At 37.2% G+C, this 23,722-nt stretch overlaps 1 protein-coding gene across 1 annotated transcript in view; it reads right to left on the reverse strand.

The window, feature by feature from the left end:
• The window catches only part of MALRD1 (MAM and LDL receptor class A domain containing 1), a 570,138-nt gene that overhangs the window by 530,295 nt on the left and 16,121 nt on the right, over window positions 1-23,722 (reverse strand). The window contains exons 3-7 of the mRNA XM_027560003.1: window positions 21,764-21,858; window positions 21,514-21,675; window positions 11,964-12,054; window positions 1,406-1,507; window positions 676-822 (exon numbers count right to left, since the gene is read on the reverse strand). Of these exons, the coding sequence (XP_027415804.1) occupies window positions 676-822; window positions 1,406-1,507; window positions 11,964-12,054; window positions 21,514-21,675; window positions 21,764-21,858 (597 nt within the window). The remainder of the gene's footprint in view (window positions 1-675; window positions 823-1,405; window positions 1,508-11,963; window positions 12,055-21,513; window positions 21,676-21,763; window positions 21,859-23,722) is intronic.

A 23,722-nucleotide genomic window follows, 5' to 3' on the forward strand; every position in this document is an offset into this window, starting at 1 on the left:
AAGAACTCTGGGAAAACTACAAAAGATGCAACATATGCATAATGGGAGTATGAGAAGAAGAGAGACAGGAAGAAAACCAATATTTGAAGTAATAATGACTGAGAGTTTTCCCCCAAATCAATGTCAGACAGACACCAAAGTGCAGATCCTAGAAGCTCAGGCAACACAAAACGACAGCTACGCAAATTATTATATTAAAAACTGCAGACAAAGACAAGCAAAAATTTTGAAATACTCCAGACTTGCTTTGTAAGAAATGCTAAAAGGCATTCTTCAGAGAGAAGGAAAATGACGCAGGTCAGAAATTCTGATCTACATAAAGAAAGGAATAGTGTTAGAGAAGGAATAAATGAATCTAAAACAAAACATTTTATTTTCAGCTTGCTTAGTTGATCAAAAAATAATATTCCTGTTGATCAAAAAAAATATTCCTGTTGTTCACAACAGGAATAGTCTTAATGTATTTGCTAATTAAGTGAAATGAATTACATCAATAATATGAGAGAATTGAGGGAAGAATTAGGAGTATTTTATTTTAATAAGTTCCTTGCACTACCCATGAAAAGTATAGAGTTATTTGAAAATAGATTCGTTGTAAATGCATTTTTATGAGTCTAGAGCAAACACTAAAAAAGTAAAAATGGAAGTATAATTGATATGATTTTTCTTTGCTACCTTCATCATCACTGCTTTGATGTTGTTGAGGTGCATTTTCTAACACAGGAATTTCTCTTGCTTTTGTGCGCATCCAGGAAGTTTGCCCAGCAGTTGCTTCTGATACCCAGTCACACATGTCAAATGCAAATCCACAGGCTTGACACACTGAAGAGAGGAGAGAAAGATGCTGGCAGACTATCACAGTCTACTGGAGTGGCTGCTTAACAAGGGCTAGAGCTGCAATCAAGGCTAAGCATATATACACACACAAATACACAAATTCATACCTATAAGCCTTAGAGTGAACTCTTCTTTTTAAAAGTTCTTAATTTGATCCAGACAGGCATCTTCCCAAATGAGAACCATTACCATACTTCCATTGTGGTTTTTTTTTCATAAGAAATACCAGACTTTACCTACTTTATGGAATTCAGTTAGCTTAAACCACTTACTATTCATAATCACATTAAAATTTTAAAGAAGATACATTGTATTTAATTTCATGATTTTTAGAGCAACTGTTTTTCAAAACATTACCTTAACTTGATATATTTACTATCTTCCACTTTTTTAATAAACCACACACTTCCAATTACAATCCAGCTAAAACCCCAATGATACTCCTGGTAAAACGAGAACATTGATGACAACAGAGCTTGTCAAGTGAGTACCCCTACTAGCAGTTTGATATTTCTGTTGGGGTCCGAGTCTCATGGATGGCAGGCAGGCATCTCATTTTTACACTTACACCTCAATCCTTCATCTGTAGAATCAAATCTGCAGAGACTTCTATCTGGATGGCATAGTTCCTTCTCGGTATTTGATGCCTCTTGACATGGCAAAATGTCATCTGTTAAATGTAAAGATTGGCAAAAAGTGAGCTGTGGTATCACTAGAAAGGATCATGGATTTCTCAAAAGGTTAACCTTTGTTCTACAGAGACTGCTGAACCCAACTCTTCTCTATGGCAGCATCACACCATTATATAGACAAAGAAACAAATTCAGGAAGAGAAGAGAAGAGAGAATAAAACAACCATGCCAGTACTTCTAAATTTTAATCAGATCTCTGTGGTGATTTCTAAGACCCCAAGCCAAATCATCTAGGTCTCCAGTGAAGTAGGTTACATGCCTTAATGTGGAAACAAAGAGACTGTCATTAGGCTGATAACTGTACATGTATCAAATACAACATATGGTACCCTCTTTACCTGGGTCCGTCCTGGATTTACTTTCCTTGCAGCTCTTTCAAATGGAGCCTATTTCCTCCCACTCCCCCCACCCCCATAGTCCTCCCAACACAGGACTTGAAGTTGGTGGAATTGTCCTTTTATCTCCTGCTTCCACAGATAATTCTCACTCAGCACAAAAAGAGGCAAGAATATACCGTGAAGGAAATACAGACTTTCCAATAAGTAGTGCTGGGAAAGCTACACAGCTACATGTAAAAGAATGAAATTAGAACATTCTCTAATATCATAGACAAAAATAAAGTCAAAATAAAGACCTGATTGCAAGACCAGATACAATAAAACTCCTAGAGGAAACACAGGCAGAACACTCTTTGATATAAATCACAGGAATGATCCATCTCCTAAAGTAAAGGAAGTAAAAGCAAAAATAAACAAATGGGACCTAATTAAAATTTTAATTAATTAAGCTTTTGTACAGCAAAAGAGACCATGGGAATGGGAAAAAAACATTTGCAAATGATTACTGATAAGGGCTTAATGTCCAAAATATATAAACAGCAACACAACTTAACATCAAAAAACCAACCAAACAAACAAATGACCAGATAAAAATGGGGGAAAGAAATGAATAGACACTTTTATCAAAAGGGAAATGCAGATGACCAACAGGTCATGAAAAGATGCCCAACATCACTAATCGTCAGGGAAATGCAAATCAAAACCACAATTAGGTATCACCATACACTAGTCAGAATGACTGCCATCAGAAAGAACACGGATAACAAATGTTGGCAAGGGTGTGGTGAGAAGGGAACCCTCGTACACTTTTGGTGGGAATGGAAACTGATACAGCCACTGTGTAAAGCAGAATGGAGATTTCTCACCTGCCTAAATATTTGACTTCTGAATCTTTTGACATCAAATGATATCCCTCTCTGCCTGTGCCAGCTTGTCATCATCATCTATGGACACTGGTGTACCACCAGAACATGTTAAAGCTAAATCAAGCAGTGAGTCAGATCTTGGTTCCTCTGCTCAAGATCATCACACGGGCTTCTGTCCTACAGGAAGTAGATGTAAAATTCCTTTGCACGATCCTCACACAAACCAGGCTTACTTTTGCCTCAGGACTTCTACATTTACACATGGCTTCCTTCCAATATACACATGGCTAGTTCCTTCAACTTATTTTCTGAGAAAAAAAAAAATATATATATATATATACACATTCTCCAAGTGACCATGCGTGATCTATTTAAAACTTTAAGACAGCTGGAGTCTTCCCTGAGCGGGGCAGCCTTCCGGGAGCATGATCTGCACTCTCCTGAGAGCTGTGCGGTGCACGGAGAGGCTGCATGGTTTAAAAAAAAAAAAAAAAGACTTTAAAACTCTACTTAAAACTTCATTTCCCCCTTACCTGGGCACTCTCATCTCAATTTTCTGCTGTTTTGTTGTATCTATAACACATGTCATCACTTGACATAAAATACATTTTTCTATTTACTTGTTTAATTTCATTCACTGTCTGATTAAAATATAAATTCCATGAACTCAGGGATTACTGCTTTTTTTTTTTTTAACTGCTTCTCCCATGCATCTAGAAAAATTCTTGATATAACATAGATGTTCAATATGTACCTGTTTAATGAATGGATAAATAAATGACCTAAGACCTATTCAATGAAATCTTTTAAAATAGTGCAAACTCTATATAAATTGTTTGTATTTTTATTGGAAATAAAATTGAATCAATTGGTTATGAAAATGATCTATGCATAACATCCTTAATCTGGTTTCTCATAATGGAAGCTAACAAATGATGAATATGCAAAGCTTCTTGGACATAAGATTCAAGGAAAATAAAACTGTATATGCAATTAAAGGAGTGTGGGCAATAATGAAGCGAAGATTGAGCAATAACAATTACTGTGAAACAATTAAAACGGTAATTTTTGTAGATTCATATAAGAGCTACAAATCTTCTACCCCTAGAGCTCCATAATTAAATATTTGCCATAGTTCAATTAGATGTTGTATATTATCTCTAATTTTTTACTATTTGTACAAAACAATACCCACAAAAGTGCTATAAACAAAAATAGCAAAACAGTGAAGTACAAATTGCATGGAATTAAAAAAAATGTTTTTTGACGTGGATCATTTTTAAAGTCTTTGTTGAATTTGTTACAACATTGCTTCTGTTGTTTATATTTTGGGTTTTTGGCCAGGAGGCAGGTGGGATGGATCTTAGCTCCCTACCAGGGATAAAACGTGCACCCCCTACAGGAGAAGGCAGTGTCAATCACTGAACCACCAGAGAATTCTCATGCATGGAATTTAAAATGCAGCTTGTATCAGTTGGTATTAAATATCTTTCACCAATGTTAGCCACTTTTACTACCTTTAGTCCCCCAAATGGAATTCGCAACCACAAAATCAATGACATGTGGGAGGGGTACAATAAATTGTCCATCAATTAATCTCCTGAACAGCTTTTTGTTTTAGTGTATTCTATTTCAGAGCTCAAAGCTATTTAAAGATGTCATCTATATTTATATTCATATTCAATTTTCTCCCTCTCCAGCCTCTCTCTCTTTAATTCTTATATTGCACCACAATCCAGCTGTAGAAAATTATCTTTGGCATTTTAAAATTCTCCATCAATGATGTATAATCAGCAGGATGAAGCTTTGTCAACAATTTCAAAGTCTGTACTGATGAAGCCACATGTGCAAAGCCTGCCATCCTTCAAATCTTATCTTGTACAAACAGGTTACATGAAATTGACCAGACTCCCTCAGATGGTACAGAATGAAATCCAAGCCTCAAGGCTGCTGCTGCAAAAGTTATAATTGACATCTACTTTTGACTCCAGGGGCTTTTGACAATTTCTCTATCAGTTTTCTTAAATCAGTAATGAATTCCAATGAATAGTCATTAGATCTTAAAAGGTAGCTAGAAATTAATAAGATAAAAAGGTAACTAGCTAAATAATGCTTATTTAACTGGATAATATATAAGCATTATTCAGGTTTTCATCAAGAGATAACTTGTATACTTGGAATGTTTATAAATGAGACTAAGGCAAAATCCTGGCAAACCAACCTAAAAATATTCACAGAATATTCACGATATTCTGATTGTGAGCTATATCATGCAATCTTTATAAGAATACATAGTGATTTGTTCAAGAATCAATGTTATTTAAGAATCAGTGATTAAGCATATTCTTATTTAGTCACAAACACTGATCTTTTTTCATATTTTCTATTTTGGTAAAGCCTAAACAGATCTTCCTTATAATAAACGCACAGTGAATACCCCTGTCTTGGAAGGGCAGTGGTTAGATACTGTTGCATGGAAGTAACGCAATGGAAGCATGGAAGTAATCTAAAATATTTCTTTAATGTTATAAAAAGAATTTAGTTTTATTGTCCAACTTGAAAGCCTTCAGAAACCATGATAATACCTGTATCTATCACTTTATTTATAGAGTTGTTTATACTTCTATAGTAAAAAATAGAAACTGTTTGTTTGTTTTCCTAATGATAATAGTACACATGATAATCTATGTGGTGAAATAAAATATAAGAACAAGAGAAAATCTATCTAGTGGATTTCTCATGATCAGAATTTTCCCAATTGTAAAAAGTTACTATTTCTTTTTAATTTAAAAAAAAATTAAACAATTATACATTTCTGGTATTTATTTCTGTGTGTTTTGACAAACATAGAGCCATGGTCTGAAAATCCATCGATATCTCATTTAGTCAGTCAGGGCTCTCCCTAGTTGCTCTGATGGGCTGAACTGTACCCACCACCACCAATTCATAGGTTCAAGTCCAAACACTCAGTAGCTCAGAATGTGACCATATTTGGAGATAGGGTCTGTAAAGAGGTAATTAAGGGAAAGTGTGGCCATGATGGCGGGCTCTAGTCCAATATGATTGGTGTCCTTAAAACAAGAGGCATTTAGCACATGGACACAAAGAGAAAGAAGACTATATGAAGACCAAGGAGAAGACAGTCATCCACAAGCAAGGGGAAAAAATGCAAGAAAAACAAACTTGGTGACCCCTCGATCCTGGATTTCCAGCCTTCTGAATCATGAGAAATGAAATTTCTGTTGCTTTAAGCCATCTGTTTGTGCATTCTTAGTCTCTTCAGTCACATCTGACTCTGTGCAACCCTATGGACTGTAGCCTGCCAAGTTCTTCTGTCCATTGGATTCTCCAGGCAAGAATACTGGAGTGGGTTGTCATACCCTCCTCCATGGGATTTTCCTGACCCAGGGATCAAACCTGTGTCTCCTATGTCTCCTGCTTTGGCAAGCAGGTTCTTTACCACTAGTACCACCTTAAGCCATCCAGTCTGTGATATTTTTTTTTTTTTAACTACTGCCTTAGAAAACATGCACTCCCCCTGGGGTAATTAAGGCAGGTATCTAGTGACCCAGAGTATGAAAGCCTAAAGAGGTGGCTGTCGGTTTGAAAAATACACTGTAAGGCGAGCTGGTTTACTGTCTCTAGGAATTGGTTCACTCTGGAAGAGACGGACCCTCTGTGATCAGCAAGACACCGGGTATCAAAGCATCAAAACAGAGAAAATAAAAACACGGTAATAGAATTGTTCCCTTGTCTCAAAAGAAAAAAAAAATCTGAACAAATTTTTGAAAGCACACTAGTCTGAAGAAGAAAATAGAGAAGTCTTGTCAGGAAACCTATATATCTTAAACAGAACCATTTCTATAAATCAAAATGACCACCAAAAGACTTATTACAGCATTCACTTTCAAGTGGACTCATTTCCAGATGCTATGTATCTGCTGTAAAATGACAGAAAACACAATGTTTCTACTAAACCATGGCAAATGTTTGCCTCCGCTTAATTCATCCTGATAAAAATCTCATTATTTTGAAGACATATCTTTATTTTTGATACTGAAACAAAACCTAAAAAATAATATAATATTCTTAGCATAAGTTTAAGTACTGCTAAAGAAATATATTCCCATGATATTTTATTTAAATCTGCTTTTTATGGAATGATGCTTGTGGCTCGGCAGAAAGAAGAATTCATCCAAAATCCCAAATACTTGATATTTAAATAATTTCACATACTCTTTGTTCAATCTGTTATTCAATTCTCAGCCTTTAGCTGTGGAGGCAAATCAATACTGTGTGTGTATGTATGTACAGGGACTTGGAGTGTGGGGGCATTTTCTGTAAGAGAAGGCTTCTCAGAAAAGACACCCTGACTCAGTCTGAAAGGATATCTAGTAGCAGGACAGGTCAAAGAAAATTTTTATGAAATAAGCAGAGGGAGCAATGTTTGCAAAGATATGCAAAAAAGGAGATAACACTGGACTCACGAGTAGCTCTTTTGGGTCAGAATATGGGGATTCTTGGGGGAATTAAGAAGAAAGAATTTGGGCTGGTGTGTAAGAGCAGGATACTGGTGACCTTGTGTCATGACCAAAAAAAAAAAAATTCTGAATTCCATTCTGAAGGCAATGAGAGTTACTGAGGGATTTAAATAAAGTAGAGATTGGTCATAGTTGGATGTTAGAAAGTACAAACCGGTGGATAGCAGATAATAGTGATTAGTGGAGTGGAATAGACTGAAACTGGAATTTTCAAAATCCAAGAAAAAAAAATGTGGGACACACAAAATCAGAGTCAGATGAATAATGATAAGTAAGTGGAGACAATTAGAGAAATATAAGAACATACTCTCAATAATGTTTTGCACCAAGTTAATGTGGAGGTGAGAAGGGGGAAGAAGGACTGAAGAATGACTCCTTGGCTTCTATGTGAGACCAAACAGGCATTAATGACTAAAATAGGGAACATAGGAAAAGAAATAGAGTTTGAAAGAAGATTGGAATTTAATTCTAAATATGCTAATGTTGAGTTTCTGTAGCAAATGGATGCTCACTCAACTTATAAACCTGTTCTCCTTGCCTTCCTTTATTACAGAGGCCAAATTTAAACACTCTGTTTTCTTAGCCTCCCTAGCAACCAAGGTTATCTGCCTGACGATCATCTAGCTGATGAACGATGTGTCCAAAACTATGTCCTATGCCATTCCTTCCTTCTTCCTATCCTGAATGAGAGAGGTTATTCCAGAAGCATAGATGGCAAGTAGCAAGGAAACCCCTTAGTCCTTGAATTTAGCGAATCAGAGTTGAAGAATCTATGCCATGACTATCTATCTCCTCTATTAAGTCATCTGACAAGTGAAAGTTACTCAGTCATGTCTGACTCTTTGCAACCCCATGGACTAAACATTCCATGGAATTCTCGAGGCCAGAATACTGGAGGGGGTAACCTTTCCCTTTTCTAGGTGATCTTCCCAACCCAGGGATGGAACCCAGCTCTCCTGCATTGTAGGCAGATTCTTTACCAGCTGAGCCACAAGGGAAGCCCCAAAATACTGGAGTGGGTAGCCTATCCTTTCTCCACGAGACCTTCCCAGCCCAGGAATCAAACTGGGGTCTCCTGCATTGCAGACATATTCTTTACCAACTGAGCTATCAGGGAAGCCTATTAAGTCAAAAGCAAAAGCAAAAATCTCAGGGTTTTCTGCTTTCTTGCATCTCAATGCATATCTAACCCTATTTTCCACTGGAGTAGGATTTTCTCATGGAAATGTCCAGAAGGTGTTGGGTTGGCTCTGCCTGCTTCTCCCACCTTGGCCATCACCACCAGGACCACACGAGACTGAGACCATTGACTTTAGTCATCCAGAACCCTACTCCAGGGCAGTCACTGCCGAATGCAAAAAATCAACACAAGACTAGGTCTCATGGGTCCCAAAGGCTAGTTCTGTTCTTAAACCTAGAATTGGCTGACTTCACAAGAATTTCCTAAGTATATTATTTAAAACGTAGGCCCCATCCTCAGTTATTCCCATCTAGCAGGGCTGGAATGAATCCCAGAATCAATCACTCTTTTACATGATTCTGATGATTAACTAGATGTAGTCTGTCAGTGCATGAATTTGACTGGAGAGTCTCATTTGAAAATTTAATGCCACCTAATTTTACCATCTCTCACAGTCCCACCATTTATAAAATGTAACTCCATCTGAATACCAATCCTATCCCATAATGCTTTCTCCTTTGTCTCCATTAGTCCTCATGCTGCTGTGTTTTCCTCCCAAAAGTTTAAATATGCTTTCAATCTTCATTCTATTTGAAAAATTAAACCCAAACCCGTGCACCCTCACCTTCAAAGATTCAAAGAACGCTTTGTGACCTTGACCTGAGTACAGAATTTCTCTAAAAGGAAACCACTCACTTTGCAGCTTTTCCCAAGGGGAGAGATCTTTTTCCAATGCCCCATAAAACACAAGGCCAAAAATTAAAGTCATCATCCTTCTAAATCCCCAATGTTGCTTCCATATACTGATTTATTCTTCCATGTTGTAAAAACATCTTGGCTCACGACATTCAACTTATAGCCCTGGGTCATCCATGCAGGAGGTCTGATTTCCATATTTATTGAAGACTTCAGTCATGGATTTCAAAGTCATCTCTAGAGCTTTATCTTGTAATCTCGTATACACGTAACAATCATGTAAAAGCCCTACCCAATAATTGAGCTTTAAAGTCCATGTCTCATCTTCATGAAACTTTATTTCCACATCACCTCAGAACAATATGGTGATAACACTACCTGAAACTATTCTTAGAAATTGTAGGTGCCAGTATTTTTCTATGTGACCCCAACTTTTCTTTGAATGTTCAAGTATCTGATGCTCTCACTCCCATTATTATTGCATTTTTTATTTCTATAGTGATATTAAGGAGTCCAGGTGCTTACTAAAAACCTGGCATTTGTCTTCTGAGTAATTATTATGGCCCATCTACACAGGCCTTTGTCCTAGGGTATGGGTCATGGGTACTTAGAGAAATGGCTTTGGTTCCCAGAGCTGAAGATGAAGAGTTAAGTTCATGTCTGAAATGCTAGCAGAGTCCTGTTACAAGCAATCTCAGGCCCCAAGCACAACCCAAGCATTTTCCTGCATAATTTGCTGTGTAAACAGTTTCAATGGCAACAGCCATTTCCTAACTCCCTGATGGTCCAGGAAGTCCAGTCAAGAGCTGATTTCATGGCTTTGTTCTCCTTTGAGGGTGATCAGCCAGACTGGGCAATAAATACAACTATTAAGGATCATTTTGTCTGGCAGACCTCAATTTCTGTAGAAACTACTAAACTGAGATATATAATGTCCCTGCTGAGGTGATCAGGGTCAGGGACTAGATGTTTCATTAAGAATCAAGTGTAAGTGGGCTGTGCTCTGGTTCAGAAGCAACCATGCAGGGTAACAGAAGAGAGATTATTAAGGGAGTTTTGAATGGCAGATCATGCATTGCCTGGAGTTGACAATGTATTCTCTACTGGCATATTGCTTCCCTTCTGATAAGTCTAAGGAATATTATCTGCTTGTAGTGAAAAGTCACTGATGTGCTTAATAATAATGCTTAAATAATAATAATATTGCTTAAATTATTTACTTCTAGGAATGAGTGGAGGTTACAGTCTGTTCCTTTAAAGTTCTACATTTCACATCTATATTTCAATTTATCCTATCATGATTTCTTACTAATATATACTAAGAACTGAAAATACAAAGATGAAAGAGAACTTTATGTGTTCCATGTTTAGAGGGGCTGTCATTAGCTCTTGTAAATTTACCTTGATTTGAGTGACAAGAGACACAAACCTATAAGCTCTTATAACAGCAAGAAGTGCTTTTTATTTTTATTTTTTTTTAATTTTATAAAGTGTTTTTTTTTATTTTATTTTATTTTTAAACTTTACATAATTGTATTAGTTTTGCCAAATATCAAAATGAATCCATCACAGGTATACATGTGCTCCCCATCCTGAACCCTCCTCCCTCCTCATACCGTCCCTCTGGGTCGTCCCAGTGCACTAGCCCCAAGCATCCAGTATCGTGCATTGAACCTGGACTGGCATCTCGTTTCATACATGATATTTTATATGTTTCAATGCCATTCTCCCAAATCTTCCCACCCTCTCCCTCTCCCACAGAGTCCATAAGACTGTTCCATACATCAGTGTCTCTTTTGCTGTCTCGTACACAGGGTTATTGTTATCATCTTTCTAAATTCCATATATATGCGTTAGTATACTGTATTGGTGTTTTTCCTTCTGGCTTACTTCACTTTGTATAATAGGCTCCAGTTTCATCCACCTCATTAGAACTGATTCAAATGAATTCTTTTTAATGGCTGTGCTTTTTAAGTATCAAAGCACAATGCAAACATCCTTTATCAAGTTTCCTTGGTCTCTCTTAGGTAGACTGGAACATTTTTTTCTTAACCACATTTCTTCTGTTACTGGAACATTTTTATTTTAACCACAACTACCATTTCTTTGTATCCAACTAGAACTTGGAACCCTCTCTACAAAATAGCTTTCTTGATTCTATCATATCATAATAAAATTTCAAAAGGAAAAAATTCTATCAAATATCTATATTCAAATATATCAAATAAATGTTATTACTGCATATTCGACTAATTTCATCCTTACCAACTTATATTTTAAACATTGAACTTTCCTATTGAGAACTATGTGAATGGTGAATTGAATATTACACAGTTAATATAATCACAGGACTGATATGGATAATTTTTTAGATCTGATGTGTGGTTTATTGATCTAGTTGTTTCAGTCTAAATAGAAAATAGATTATAACTAATATACTTCTCCATTTGTGTCTTTCAGTGGCTTAGTTTAATTGATTCTCCAAGAAGACTGTTTCAAATCAATGGGGGCCAGTTTTCTCCTGATACCCTAGAAAGCATAGAATTCTCTGGGTAAGATTTAACTAACCAGTGTAAATATTGCTATAGGGTTCCAAATCTGAGACTAAATTACACACTTCAGTTCTTTATAGTAGCCTGTGTTCACCTCTAGCACAAATCTAGTCATTGTACCACAGTGTATAAGGACAATAGAAAATAGTTCACTCTAAAACATTAAGCAAAAATAAAAGAGCAGATCAAAATCATTACACAATGTTTAAACTGAACTGAATTTATTATACAATACGGATCAGAATGAGAAAAATATCTTACCATCTGCTGGCAAGCAGCCTGAGCTGAAAGATAGATCATCAATAGCTATGACTTCATCCTGAGCTGAAATCATCTGGCCTTGAAAAATAACCTGGACAAGAAAAATAAACAAAAATAAAGAACAAGGGACAGTATTTTCTTACAGTCTTGTAGCACAGAGTCTACAAATAAAAGAAACATGATACTTCCTAGAAGCACATGGGTGACCATGCCAATTCCAAGTGGAGAGAGATCTATACTTTGAAGAACAAAAAAATGCCTGGATGGGAGGGGAGTTGGAGGGAGATTAGATAAATGTATATGTATGGCTGAGTCCCTTTGCTGTCCACCTGAAACTGTCACAACATTGTTAATTGGCTACACTCCAATACAAAATCGGAGAAGGCAATGGCACCCCACTCCAGTACTCTCGGCTGGAAAATCCCATGGATGGAGGAGCCTGGTGGGCTTCCGTCTATGAGGTTGCACAGAGTCGGACACGACTGAAGCGACTTAGCAGTAGCAGCAATACAAAATAAAAAGTTTAAAAACAAAACAAACAAACAAAAAACACCTGAACCAAAAAATGTACAGTCTGCTCTGTATCTCACATGTTTAGAATAGGTTAGGTAACATATTTGTGAAATGAATCAACAGCCACCTGGTTTCTTCCCTGTATCATCTTCCATGTTTGGTTCCTATGCCTTCATACTGCTTAGCATTTACCAGTTCTGGGAGCCTCACTCCATCTTAAGCTCTGGTTTTCAGTATTTTGCATCATTAAGCAAAAGTAAAGAGCAGATCAAAGTCATTACCTCTGGTTCTCTGAATTTTACTCGAAGCCCCATCTTGAATGTCCTTGTCCTATCCTCCTGCACATTTTCTGCCATTATCTAAACATAGCTTGGGACACTAATTGGAAATCATTGTTCGGTGACTTACTGTTAAAATGACCAAATGTTGTACTGTGATGGGAGGCCAGCCCAAGTCTCCACCAAGAGGAAATACTCTAGCATAATGAATCTGAGAAACTTGGAAAGATCAAATAATCCTAATTACTTAAATCAATGGCTTCCCTAGTGGCTCAGACAATAAAGCGTCTGTCTGCAATGCAGGAGACTTGGGTTCGATCCCTGGGTTGGGAAGATGCCCTGGAGAAGGAAATGGCAGCCCACTCCAGTATTCTTGCCTGGAAAATACCATGGATCTTGGAGCCTGGTAGACTACTGTCCATGGGGTCGCAAAGAGTCAGACACGACTGAGTGACTTCACTTTCACTTAAATCAATAAAACATTGGTGTATTGGTGGAGAGTATTCTCCTGTCCTCACTAGTGAATATCAATAATGTGTGAGGCTTAATTCATGGATGCATTAAAACTGTGTGCATGACTCAACCTTATTCATAATGTAAATATTATTTCAAGACATCACACTGCTTCTTAGATGAACATTTGGTCTGTATCACAAACCCTAGCAGATCATTTTGCTGTCCTGCATTTTCTTTTGTTCCTGTACAACGTGATGTCCTAATATACTTCCTTTTAAGCCAGAGATTGTCTACTAGTCTGTTAAAAATGTGATGAAAAATGTCCATAATGTATCCAGTGAACTGTCAATATATAGCCCTAAGAAAGTCATCCTCTCTTCACATAAATTAGAATAACCATGGGACTACTTACAAGTCAGGACCATGATGGAAAAAGTCTATCAAAAATTGTGATGTAGGGATGGCTTCATATGAAGGTAGCATAGCATAGTGTTTATGCTCAGTCATGTCTGACTCTTTGTGACCCCATGGACTGTAGCCTGCCAGGCTCCTCTGTCCATGGGATTCTTCAGGCAAGAATACTGGAGTGTGTTGCCATTTCCTGCTCCAGGGGATCTTCCAGACTCAAGAATTGAACCCATGTCTCCTGCATTGCGAAACAGATTCCTTACTACTGAGCTACCTGAGAAGCCCCCATAGCATAGTGATTAAAGTGTATATTTGGAATCAGATTACTTGAATTTAGATCCCAGATACACCACTTCCCAGCAGGAAGAGCCTGGAGAAGTTACTTAACACTTCTGTGCCTCAGTTTATTTCTTTGTAAAAAGGTACTGATAAGAATAGTTATTACCTATATGATAAGGTGTATGCAAGGTAACAAACGAGTCATCACTTACACAACTGCACTTGACCTATATAGTTGGCATCAACCAGTCCATTCTGAAGAAGATCAGCCCTGGGATTTCTTTGGAAGGAATGATGCTAAAGCTGAAACTCTGGTACTTTGGCCACTTCATGCGAAGAGTTGACTCATTGGAAAAGACTCTGATGCTGGGAGGGATTGGGGGCAGGAGGAGAAGGGACGACAGAGGATGAGATGGCTGGATGGCATCACTGACTCGATGGACATGAGTCTGAGTGAACTCCGGGAGTTGGTGATGGACAGGGAGGCCTGGCGTGCTGCGATCCATGGGGTCGCAAAGAGTCGGACACGACTGAGCGACTGATCTGATCTGATCTGATTATGGCATAGAGTTATTAAAATATTTAAGCTACTGTATAGTGTTTACTAATTAAAAATCTACTCTGCACAGATTAACTTTATTCTTCTTGAAAGCCTATTGATATAGATACAGTCCCTAGTTCCTGCTGAACTGAACACTTACCTATAGCAGCCACATTTAAAAAAAATTTTTCTTTTTTTTTTAAATTTTCAAATCTTAAATATATTGTATTGGTTCTGCCACACATCAACATGAATCCACCACAGGCGTACACATGTTCCCCATCCTGAACCCCCCTCCCACCTCCCTCCCTGTACCATCCCTCCGAGTCATCCCAGTGCACCAGCAGTTGAAATGCAATTATTTTAGTATAACTGAAAACATTTCTATAGTATTACAATGATCAAGGATAACCAAAAATTAATATTTGGATACTAGGATTTCAAGGTGTCATAAGGTACTTGCAGCAGCCACATTTAAAGAGAAAAGTGGAAATAAGTGTTGACCAGTCTCTCTTCTCCTCCATGCTCTCCCCACAAACCCATTCATCTTCAGGACTTTAACTGTCACCCAGGCTCATGAATACATGTTTATATCAGGAATGTCAACCTCTTTCTCTTGAGCTCTCCTTCCCCATCTCTACCATCTGTTGAATATTTTCAGTCAGGTGACACGAAGTCACTTCTAATTCAAGATGTTCTTTCCTCTCAACTTGGACCTCTGCCCTGATGCTCATCCTCTGAAAATGGTACCAGGAGACTGCCATCTGCAATGCTCAAAACTCCAAAATGACCTTTGGCATCACGTTCTCCCCCAGTCATGTCCAATCGATCAAGATCTATTTAACCCTCTTTCCTTTCCATTGCTATTTCCTCTCCTACATCTTCACACCTGATCTAATGAAGTAGCTTTTATGTTATTTATTTGGCTCTGCCAGGCCTCAGTTGCGGCATGCAAATTCCTAGGTGCAATATGTAGGATCTAGTTCCCTTCCCAGGGATTGAACCACAGGCCCCCTGCATTGGAAGCTTGGAATTTTAACTACTGGACCACCCAGGGAAGTCCTGCAGTAGCTTTTAAATTACCTTCTTACCTTCAAGCCTCTCTTCAGAGTTTGCAATATGTGTATTTATTTATTTGATTCAGTTAAATTATAGATTAACTTGGTATAACTGAAGAGAAGCTAGTATGAAAATCGGCCATCATTTAAGCCCACTGGCACTGCAAGAGCAAAGGTTTTCTTAGGGAAAAGAATTGCTTCTCTAATTGTAGGGAAATTACTTGTGGATCTACGTAGCTAGGAAACTAGGAAACAAGACCCACCAGGTACAAGGAGATAATCCAGTTAAATGTATTTAAACAAAAAGTTTCCAGGGATTTTGGTTGGGATCCTGAAAAGGGGGATGAGTGAATTATCTAAAGAATGTGGAAAGTGAATGAAGTTGCTCAATCATGTCCAACTCTTTGTGACCCCCATGGACTGTAGCCTGCCAGGCTCCTCCATCCATGAGATTTTCCAGGCAAGAATACTGGAATGGGTTACCATTTCTTTCTCCAAGGGACCTTCCCAACCCAGGGATCAAACCTGGGTCTCCCGCACTGCAGGCTGGCTCTTTACTGTCTGAGCCACCAGGGAAGCCCTTAGAGAACATGGAAACCCATGATAATTTTTTAAAAACCAGGCCCTGTAGTCAGAGGCTGTTTGTGATATGGTAATTGCGTTTCTAAGAGAAGTGATTAACATTCTTTGTTTTCTCCAAAACTTAGTCAAATAACCTTTTCCAAATACCCACCTCATTTTTTTCTGTTAGGTGAAGCTAAAAAAAAAAAAAGATAGGGACTTCTCTGGCAGTCCAGTGGTTAGGACTCTGTGCTTCCACTGCAGGGGACAAGGATTTGATTCCTGATCAAGCAACTAAGATCCTGAGTGCCTCAGGGGCACAGCCAAAATAAAGAAAAGAAAACAACAGCAAAGTAGCAAATCAAAAGCAGATCACAGCGCGGATAATGAAGTTAGAAGCTTGACACCATCACGTAAGCCAGGTACGGCCTGCACTGATGCAATGGAAAACATGAGACAAATTCCTTTCACCTCAAACATTTTAAGAGAATATGGCTTGGAAGGGAGGCTTTGTGCTTGAAATACTCAATTTAAATCTTCAATGAAACTTTTATGGCAGGTGAACAATGAATATAAACTCACTTGGATTATACTAGTAACGACATGAACAGAAACCCTTGCGTTTATATCTTCTGTATGAGAATGTTCCTAATTAGTAGTATGCATTTAATGGTCTTTTTCAAGAAAATATATAAAACACAAGATGACGACAGTAGTCTTTTCATCGTCATGTGTTCACACAGTAAGTATTCTTGAATTAAAAGATAAAATGTCTCAAATTATGATTTTGAAAAGTTTGAGAGTAGCAGTAAGTTAATAATTATATTCATCATTATTAACCACATCTTTCGTTTGTATTAATAAAGCCTATTGTTTCTGAATGGGAGAGTGATGAGAAGTCTCTGACATTTCTAAGTGGAATATCAGAGAAATGACAAGTAGATAATAGCATATTAAAAATGCTTCAGTATCGTCTTAAAATTCAGGCACTGATTTCAAGAATCCAGACATTCAACTTGGAAACAACAGTCAATGATATACTTAGTAACATAGTATTTATTCCTTCCTACCCATAAAACCAATAGGGGAAATCCCTTCAAGAACCAGAAAAAAACAGGGATAAGGGGAGATTTCATCTGAATTTGAGGCTAAATTTCTACTATACGTTTAGCGTGGTTTATTCTTTGCTTCTGTGAATATTTTAAGACAAGAGTAAAATTAATTGCTTTTGTCTGCAATTTTGAGAAATGTGATTGCAGTTCATTAGCACCATGCAATGCATAATAATGTTTCATCTAACACAGTAGACAAAGGATTCTTTAACAAGTCACATCAGATCTGACCAAATCCAGAGGTCGGATTTTTTTTCTATATTTTATAAATTCTTACGCGGCTTTATTAGATAAAAAATTATCGTGGCTCAGTGACTGACTGAGATCTGAAATCAAACTATCCTATGTTCTAATCTTGTATGGGATTTGGTAAATTATTTCATTCTCTATAGCTTACAATCCTCTGGACTTCCCTGGTGCTCCAGTGGCTAAGACTTCGCCTTCCAATGCAGGGGGCCTGGGTTTAATCCCTGGTTGGGGAACTAAGATCCCATTTGCCTCAGGACCAAAAAACCAAAACATGAAACAGATGCAGTATTGTAATAAATTCAGTAAAGAATTTAAACATGGTCCACATCAAAACATCTTTAAAAAATAAAGCTTACAATCCTCATGTTAACAATGGGGTAAATGATAGTTGAGAGGACTGCCATGAAGGGCCAATAAGATAGTATACATGAAGGACTAAATGCAGTTCTTTACACACAGTAAGCACTCAGTCAATACTAGATGTTATTCTTTAAACACCTTCAGAAACTTTTTGAAACACTGCCATCTCTGTGGACTAAATGCATAAACACCATTCCTAGTTTATACAGCAGCAGTCTCTCAGAAATTAACATACACTTCAGGTTAACAAGGGATGGATCTAGTTAGTCCTTTACAGGTGAAGGTGACAAAGTCTCCACGCAAGAGCCAGATCCAGAGGCTTTCTCAGAAACCCATGCTAAGCCAGCGTCCAGCTGGGACTAAAATCTATGTAAGTATTTCTAAAGCAAGCATGAATGACTTTACAACCATCAAGGCAGCATGCATGGGAAACTGCCAAGAAAAACAAACAAAAAAATAAACCTAGAATAATTCTAGGAGACTTGTAAATTGATGAGGCAGCAGATACTGTCTGGAGACGCTGATTACAAAATGCCCCCAAATAAGCCTCTTTCTAAAGCTTTTCAGGAAAGGGCTACTACATAGAGGCCGGCAGTACTACAAGTACAGCACATTTCTGTGACCCAGCTCAACAAAAGCAAATGAGTATCTGTTCACTTGCTGACAGGATAGAGCTAAAACATACCTGCAGATCTTAAAGATCGGTGTAGCCAGAGGATCCCATGAGAGTCATCCAGTTTCCTAATTTTTAGCAATGCCTTTACGGTAGAAGCACTGTTTTTATATCAGCAATGAAGGATTTTGAGAATCAAATTAATATGCTCCATGGGCATCTGTTTTGGTGCAAGACACTGCTGCATTTTAAAGCACTCAGGTGAATAATCTCACTTCCTCTGCTACAGCTGAATTGCCCTGGAGATAATCTATTTGGGAATTTAAAGTTTTATAGTTATCTACTACACATATTTAATCATCAACCCCCACAATATGCTATTTGGGAATGGACAGCGAGAAAAGCAAAGAATTTATCCTAAAACGCTTAACTTACAAGTAGCAGGTTCCCGCTACTTGTATCCAACATCAAATCTCTTGTCGCGCTACTAATAAAGACCTTGACCAAAGTATTTCTTTTGGTTGTAGTTTTAGTTGCTAAGTTGTGTCTGACTCTTTTGTGACCTGTGGCCTATAGCCCACCAGGTTCCTCTGTCCATGGGATTTTCCAGGCAAGAACACTGGAGTAGGTTGTCATTTCCTTCTCCAGGGGATCTCCCTGGACCCAGGGCTCAAACCCACATCTCCTGCATTGACAGGCAGACTCTGTACTAAAATAAGAAGGCACAATGCTTGACAAAGATAGCTTAAGACTTTTTTTTTTAATCACCCACTCTGTTTCAAAGTCGGAAAAGGTGTATAAATACCGATAAAGTTTACACACAGACAAGAGTCCCATAGCAGTCCTTAAGGTTTAGACAAGCGTGCAGAGGGACTTCAGCGAGCTCATCCTTCGACATCTAGTCAGTGTCCCCTCAGAGGTACTCTTGGCTCTCTTTTGTTGCTATTGTTACAGAAAAGAGACGGACTTAGGGAAGTAAGAAAATAAAGTAGTAATATAATAAATAAACTAGAAATGTCTCCTTTGGTCAATGACACCTGAACATCCACAACAAATGGGATGCATTCTTGTTGTCTGGGGTTCTCACTCTGCAGAGCACTCCCCACCAAGGCAGGAACTCAAGATGTCTTATCCCTGTGCCTGAGGAGTCCTTTATAGGAAGACTTACATGCTGATGGCTTAAAATACCACCCCAACCTCACACACACACACATAGACACACACACACCAGTAATACTGGATTTCAAGAGGATACAAAGCCTCAAATGACAGAATTATGCTTCCAGCTGTACAGTTCTCCTCAAGTCATCATCCAGGAGTCACCTAACTATCTACTAAATTATTTTCTTTCATCTTCTTTAGATTCCCATTTGATTTTACAAAAGGCTGAAAATTCTGAACTTCAGTGATTTTATGACAGATCAATTAAGAATATGTGCCATTCTTATATCTTATCATTCAATTTTAGTAATAGAGGTCTTGTTCATTCTCTCATATTCCCTCTTAGCCACTCAAAATTCAATACAATTTACTCTCTTTATTAAGGCAAGTGCTACATCTATCACATATCAGATGATTTTCTATAGAATGATTCTATAGAATAGGATGATTTTCTATTCTATATCAAAATTATAAAATTATTATATTATTCTAATAATAGATGATAAAGGAAACCTACCTGGGCTAAATTGAGTCACAAACCAGGTTTAAAAAGCCTATTTGTTCAGAATAAAATGTTTTAAGATCCCTTTTTTAACAGGAAAATTTTGCTTGGCTGCCCAAAATGTTAAAGTATGCACTATTTTTCTAAGAACTTCTATAATACGTATTAGATTATAATTTCCATCATACTCTACGTTTTATTAGGCTGCATAAATAAATGTCTTTTATAGGCTTACATTGGCTTTAATTCTCAAAATTATTTTGGAAGATGAAGGCTGTATTGAATAATTTGAGTTTAACCATGAAATGAATGTGACAATGATTCCACTTCAGCAGCATTTGGTATTAGTATTGAAAACAGTCTATGTTCTCATTACTCAAGACAATCCTGTTCTCTCAAGAGCTTGAGAAAATTGTGAAACAGAAGCAATTTTTTAATTGGAGGATAATTGCTTTACAATGTTGTGTTGGTTTCTGCCACATAGCACTGTGAATTGGCCAGAAGTATACATGTGTCCCTTCCCTCTTGAACCCCTCCTCCCACCCCTCTAGATTGTCACAGAGCACCAGGTTGAGCTCCCTGTGTTACACTGCAACTTCCCCAAAGCTATCTACTTTACAAATGGTTACGTATATTTCAATGCTACTCTCTCAATGCATTTTGCCCTCTCCTAACCCCACGGTGCCCACAGGTCTGTTCTCTGTGTCTGCATCTCCACTGCTCCTTACAAATAGGTTTATCAGTACCATTGTTCTCGACTCCATATATACGCATTAATATACTATATTTGTTTTTCTCTTTCTGACTTACCTCACTCTAGATTCAGCCACCTCACTAGAAGTGACTCAAATTCTTAAGAATGCAAAATGAAATGAAAGAAGATTGGAATAATGAGAGAAAAAGGAAAGTGGAGGGGATTCAAGAAATTAGGAAGAGTATTAGAAGGTCATATTACTTATATCAATATGCTGCTGCTGCTAAGTTGCTTCAGTCGTGTCCAACTCTGTGCTACCCCATAGACGGCAGCCCACCAGGCTCCCCTGCCCCTGGGATTCTCCAGTCAATAACACTGGAGTGGGTTGCCATTTCCTTCTCCAGTGCATGAAAGTGAAAAGTGAAAGTGAAGTCACTCAGTCGTGTGCGACTCTTCACGACCCCATGAACTGCAGCCCACCAGGCTCCTTCGTCCATAGGATTTTCCAGGCAAGAGTACTGGAGTGGGATGCCATCTTGTCAGTATATAACAAATTTAGTTTTGATACATACGTTTTAAACTTCTTAAAACTGTCTTTTAGGATGATTGGCTGCCCAACTTCCTGGAACTACTTGGTTTCAACACGTGACAGTTCTGGCAAATTCCTCAGTCCTCAGACAACTGGGATGATTAATCACCTGGTGTTAAACATCTGTCCTTTATCATTTTTCCTTCAAAGACAGTTAGAAAACACAACACACATACCTGAAACCTCTGGGGACTCTGAATTTTGATGACATTCCTCTCCCAACGATTCTGGAGCCCAGCAGTGTTTTGCCATAAATGCTGTATAGGGCCACCACAGGTAGTTTGAAAGCCAACCATTAATTTGCCATTCATTTGGCTGGAGAAGCAATAAAATGTAATCTGTGAAAAATAATAAATGTCCACACAATTATAATAATGAAGTTCCCAAATGTGGAAAGTAATTCAAATGCCATGTGCTTTCAAATACCTGACAAGCATGTTGGTTATTCGTTGGAAGAAAAACTCTGCTGCTTATGTTTGAGGAAGTAGAATCCAAGTCAGAGACCAATGAGAGGAAGTGAGCTGTTAGAAACAAGACCATCATTGGTAAACGTATTCAATACACCAGGCGATAATTTAGGTCCATATCCACATTAGGTCAATATATTTTTGTCTAAAAAATGAACTATTTAACTGCACCATTTATTTATTTACTTATTTATTTTAGTTTTTTTTTTAATATTTCAATTTAATTTAAAAAAAATTTTTTTTTATTTTTAAACTTTACATAATTGTATTAGTTTTGAAATGGTCTGGCTGATATTGTTACTTCGATATATTCCCCAGTAAAATAACTAATTTTGAGTGTACTCCATATAATACTAATATGGACTGTAATCCACAACCCAGTTTATCTCATATAACTTAGAAAGTTATAACTCAGCAAAGATGGTATCCAGGAAAAAACATTATACTGGGATTGCCCACCCAAATAAGTAATTCAATGAAGAATTTAAAAGAAATCCTCTTTTGTAGAGCTTTTCTCCCGAAAGAATTGGGTCAATTAGCCGCAGTTTTCCCCAGGATTACGCGGAAAACAATACTGAGTCCCAGTGCTGTCCTGTACACTGCAGTACAGATTATGCCAGTGGATTGTCACTATTTAGAAGCTTATAAAATAAGCACAGAATATTCTCTGGGCTTTCATACATTTTTGCAATGCTTGACAAGGTTATAGTGTATTATCTGGGAACCACTATTTCCTCCTACCCTATTTGGTAAACCCCCATTTGTCAAGAAGAATGAAAAAATGACATTGATGATGATTGTGAAGGTCTATCTACCCAAGTTATTTAGTGGTATTTTAAAGCTGTCTTGGAAATTAAATTTAATTGTCACATCATTGACAGACTTAATTATGAAATCTACGAAAGCTCTTATTCCCTACAGCTTTTCCAAAATTTACCCTAATTAAGTGGGAAAAAAGAATGTTAATGATTGCTTATAGATATAGTCAGAGGCATAACTGAAATCCTTGAAATAACAGAAAATTGTTCTGAGAATGTACTACCTGGAATAATTCTATAAACATAATTTAGATGAAGAGTTGGCATCATGGTGACACAAGGGGACAGTCGTTAGTTTGCTTTTGCTTCATATTCAGCAGGGAAAGCAAATGTTAAGCAAGAGAAAAATCAAATGAGCATAATGAGTCATATAGATATATTGTTTGAGGTGTAAATAAAATTGTTTGCAGTACAAATGGTAACACTATTCAATGGGCCCATAATTATTGTTTATAAATATTCAGCTACTAAAAAGCATTTGTGGTACATACAGAAAAAGTTATTTTCATTTGTCAAGGAAATTACTTAACCATATTTAGTTTTCAAAGCTTGGTCTTAAAAATCAGATGGATACATTTTAGCCATTATGTAATAGAACAGCATTTTCAATAAAATAATAAATTATATAAATATTTAAGTTAGATGTGTTATAAATAAGAACTGTCATTTAGTACATTTTATGACACTGAATTATTCTGTATTGTGTCCAAAATTAAATGATAATCTTCAGGTTATCATAAAAAGTAAAGTTTAAATTCAGAAACAACTTAAGATCCTTTGGCATTTGTTCTAACAACAAGCTTTCTTTTCATGGGGTAAAAAAGTGTTCAAAATACACCCAATATAGCAATACCTTTTTAACTTTTAATTCTAATTTAGTGACAATAACAAGTACTTTTTTAATACACACGCAATTTTTAAAACATTTTTATTGGAATATAGTCAATTCACAATGTTGTGTTAGTTTCAGGTGTCCAAAGGCAAAGTAAATTAGTTATGCGTACATCCACTCTTTTTGCATGCTCAATTTTACATTGCTCCCTATCAGCATAGAATTTCTTTAATTCATAGCTGGAGATATTCCTTGGAGAATATCAAAG

The sequence above is a fragment of the Bos indicus x Bos taurus genome, chromosome 13, assembly GCF_003369695.1.
Source record: "Bos indicus x Bos taurus breed Angus x Brahman F1 hybrid chromosome 13, Bos_hybrid_MaternalHap_v2.0, whole genome shotgun sequence".
In the NCBI taxonomy this organism is placed as follows: domain Eukaryota; kingdom Metazoa; phylum Chordata; class Mammalia; order Artiodactyla; family Bovidae; genus Bos; species Bos indicus x Bos taurus.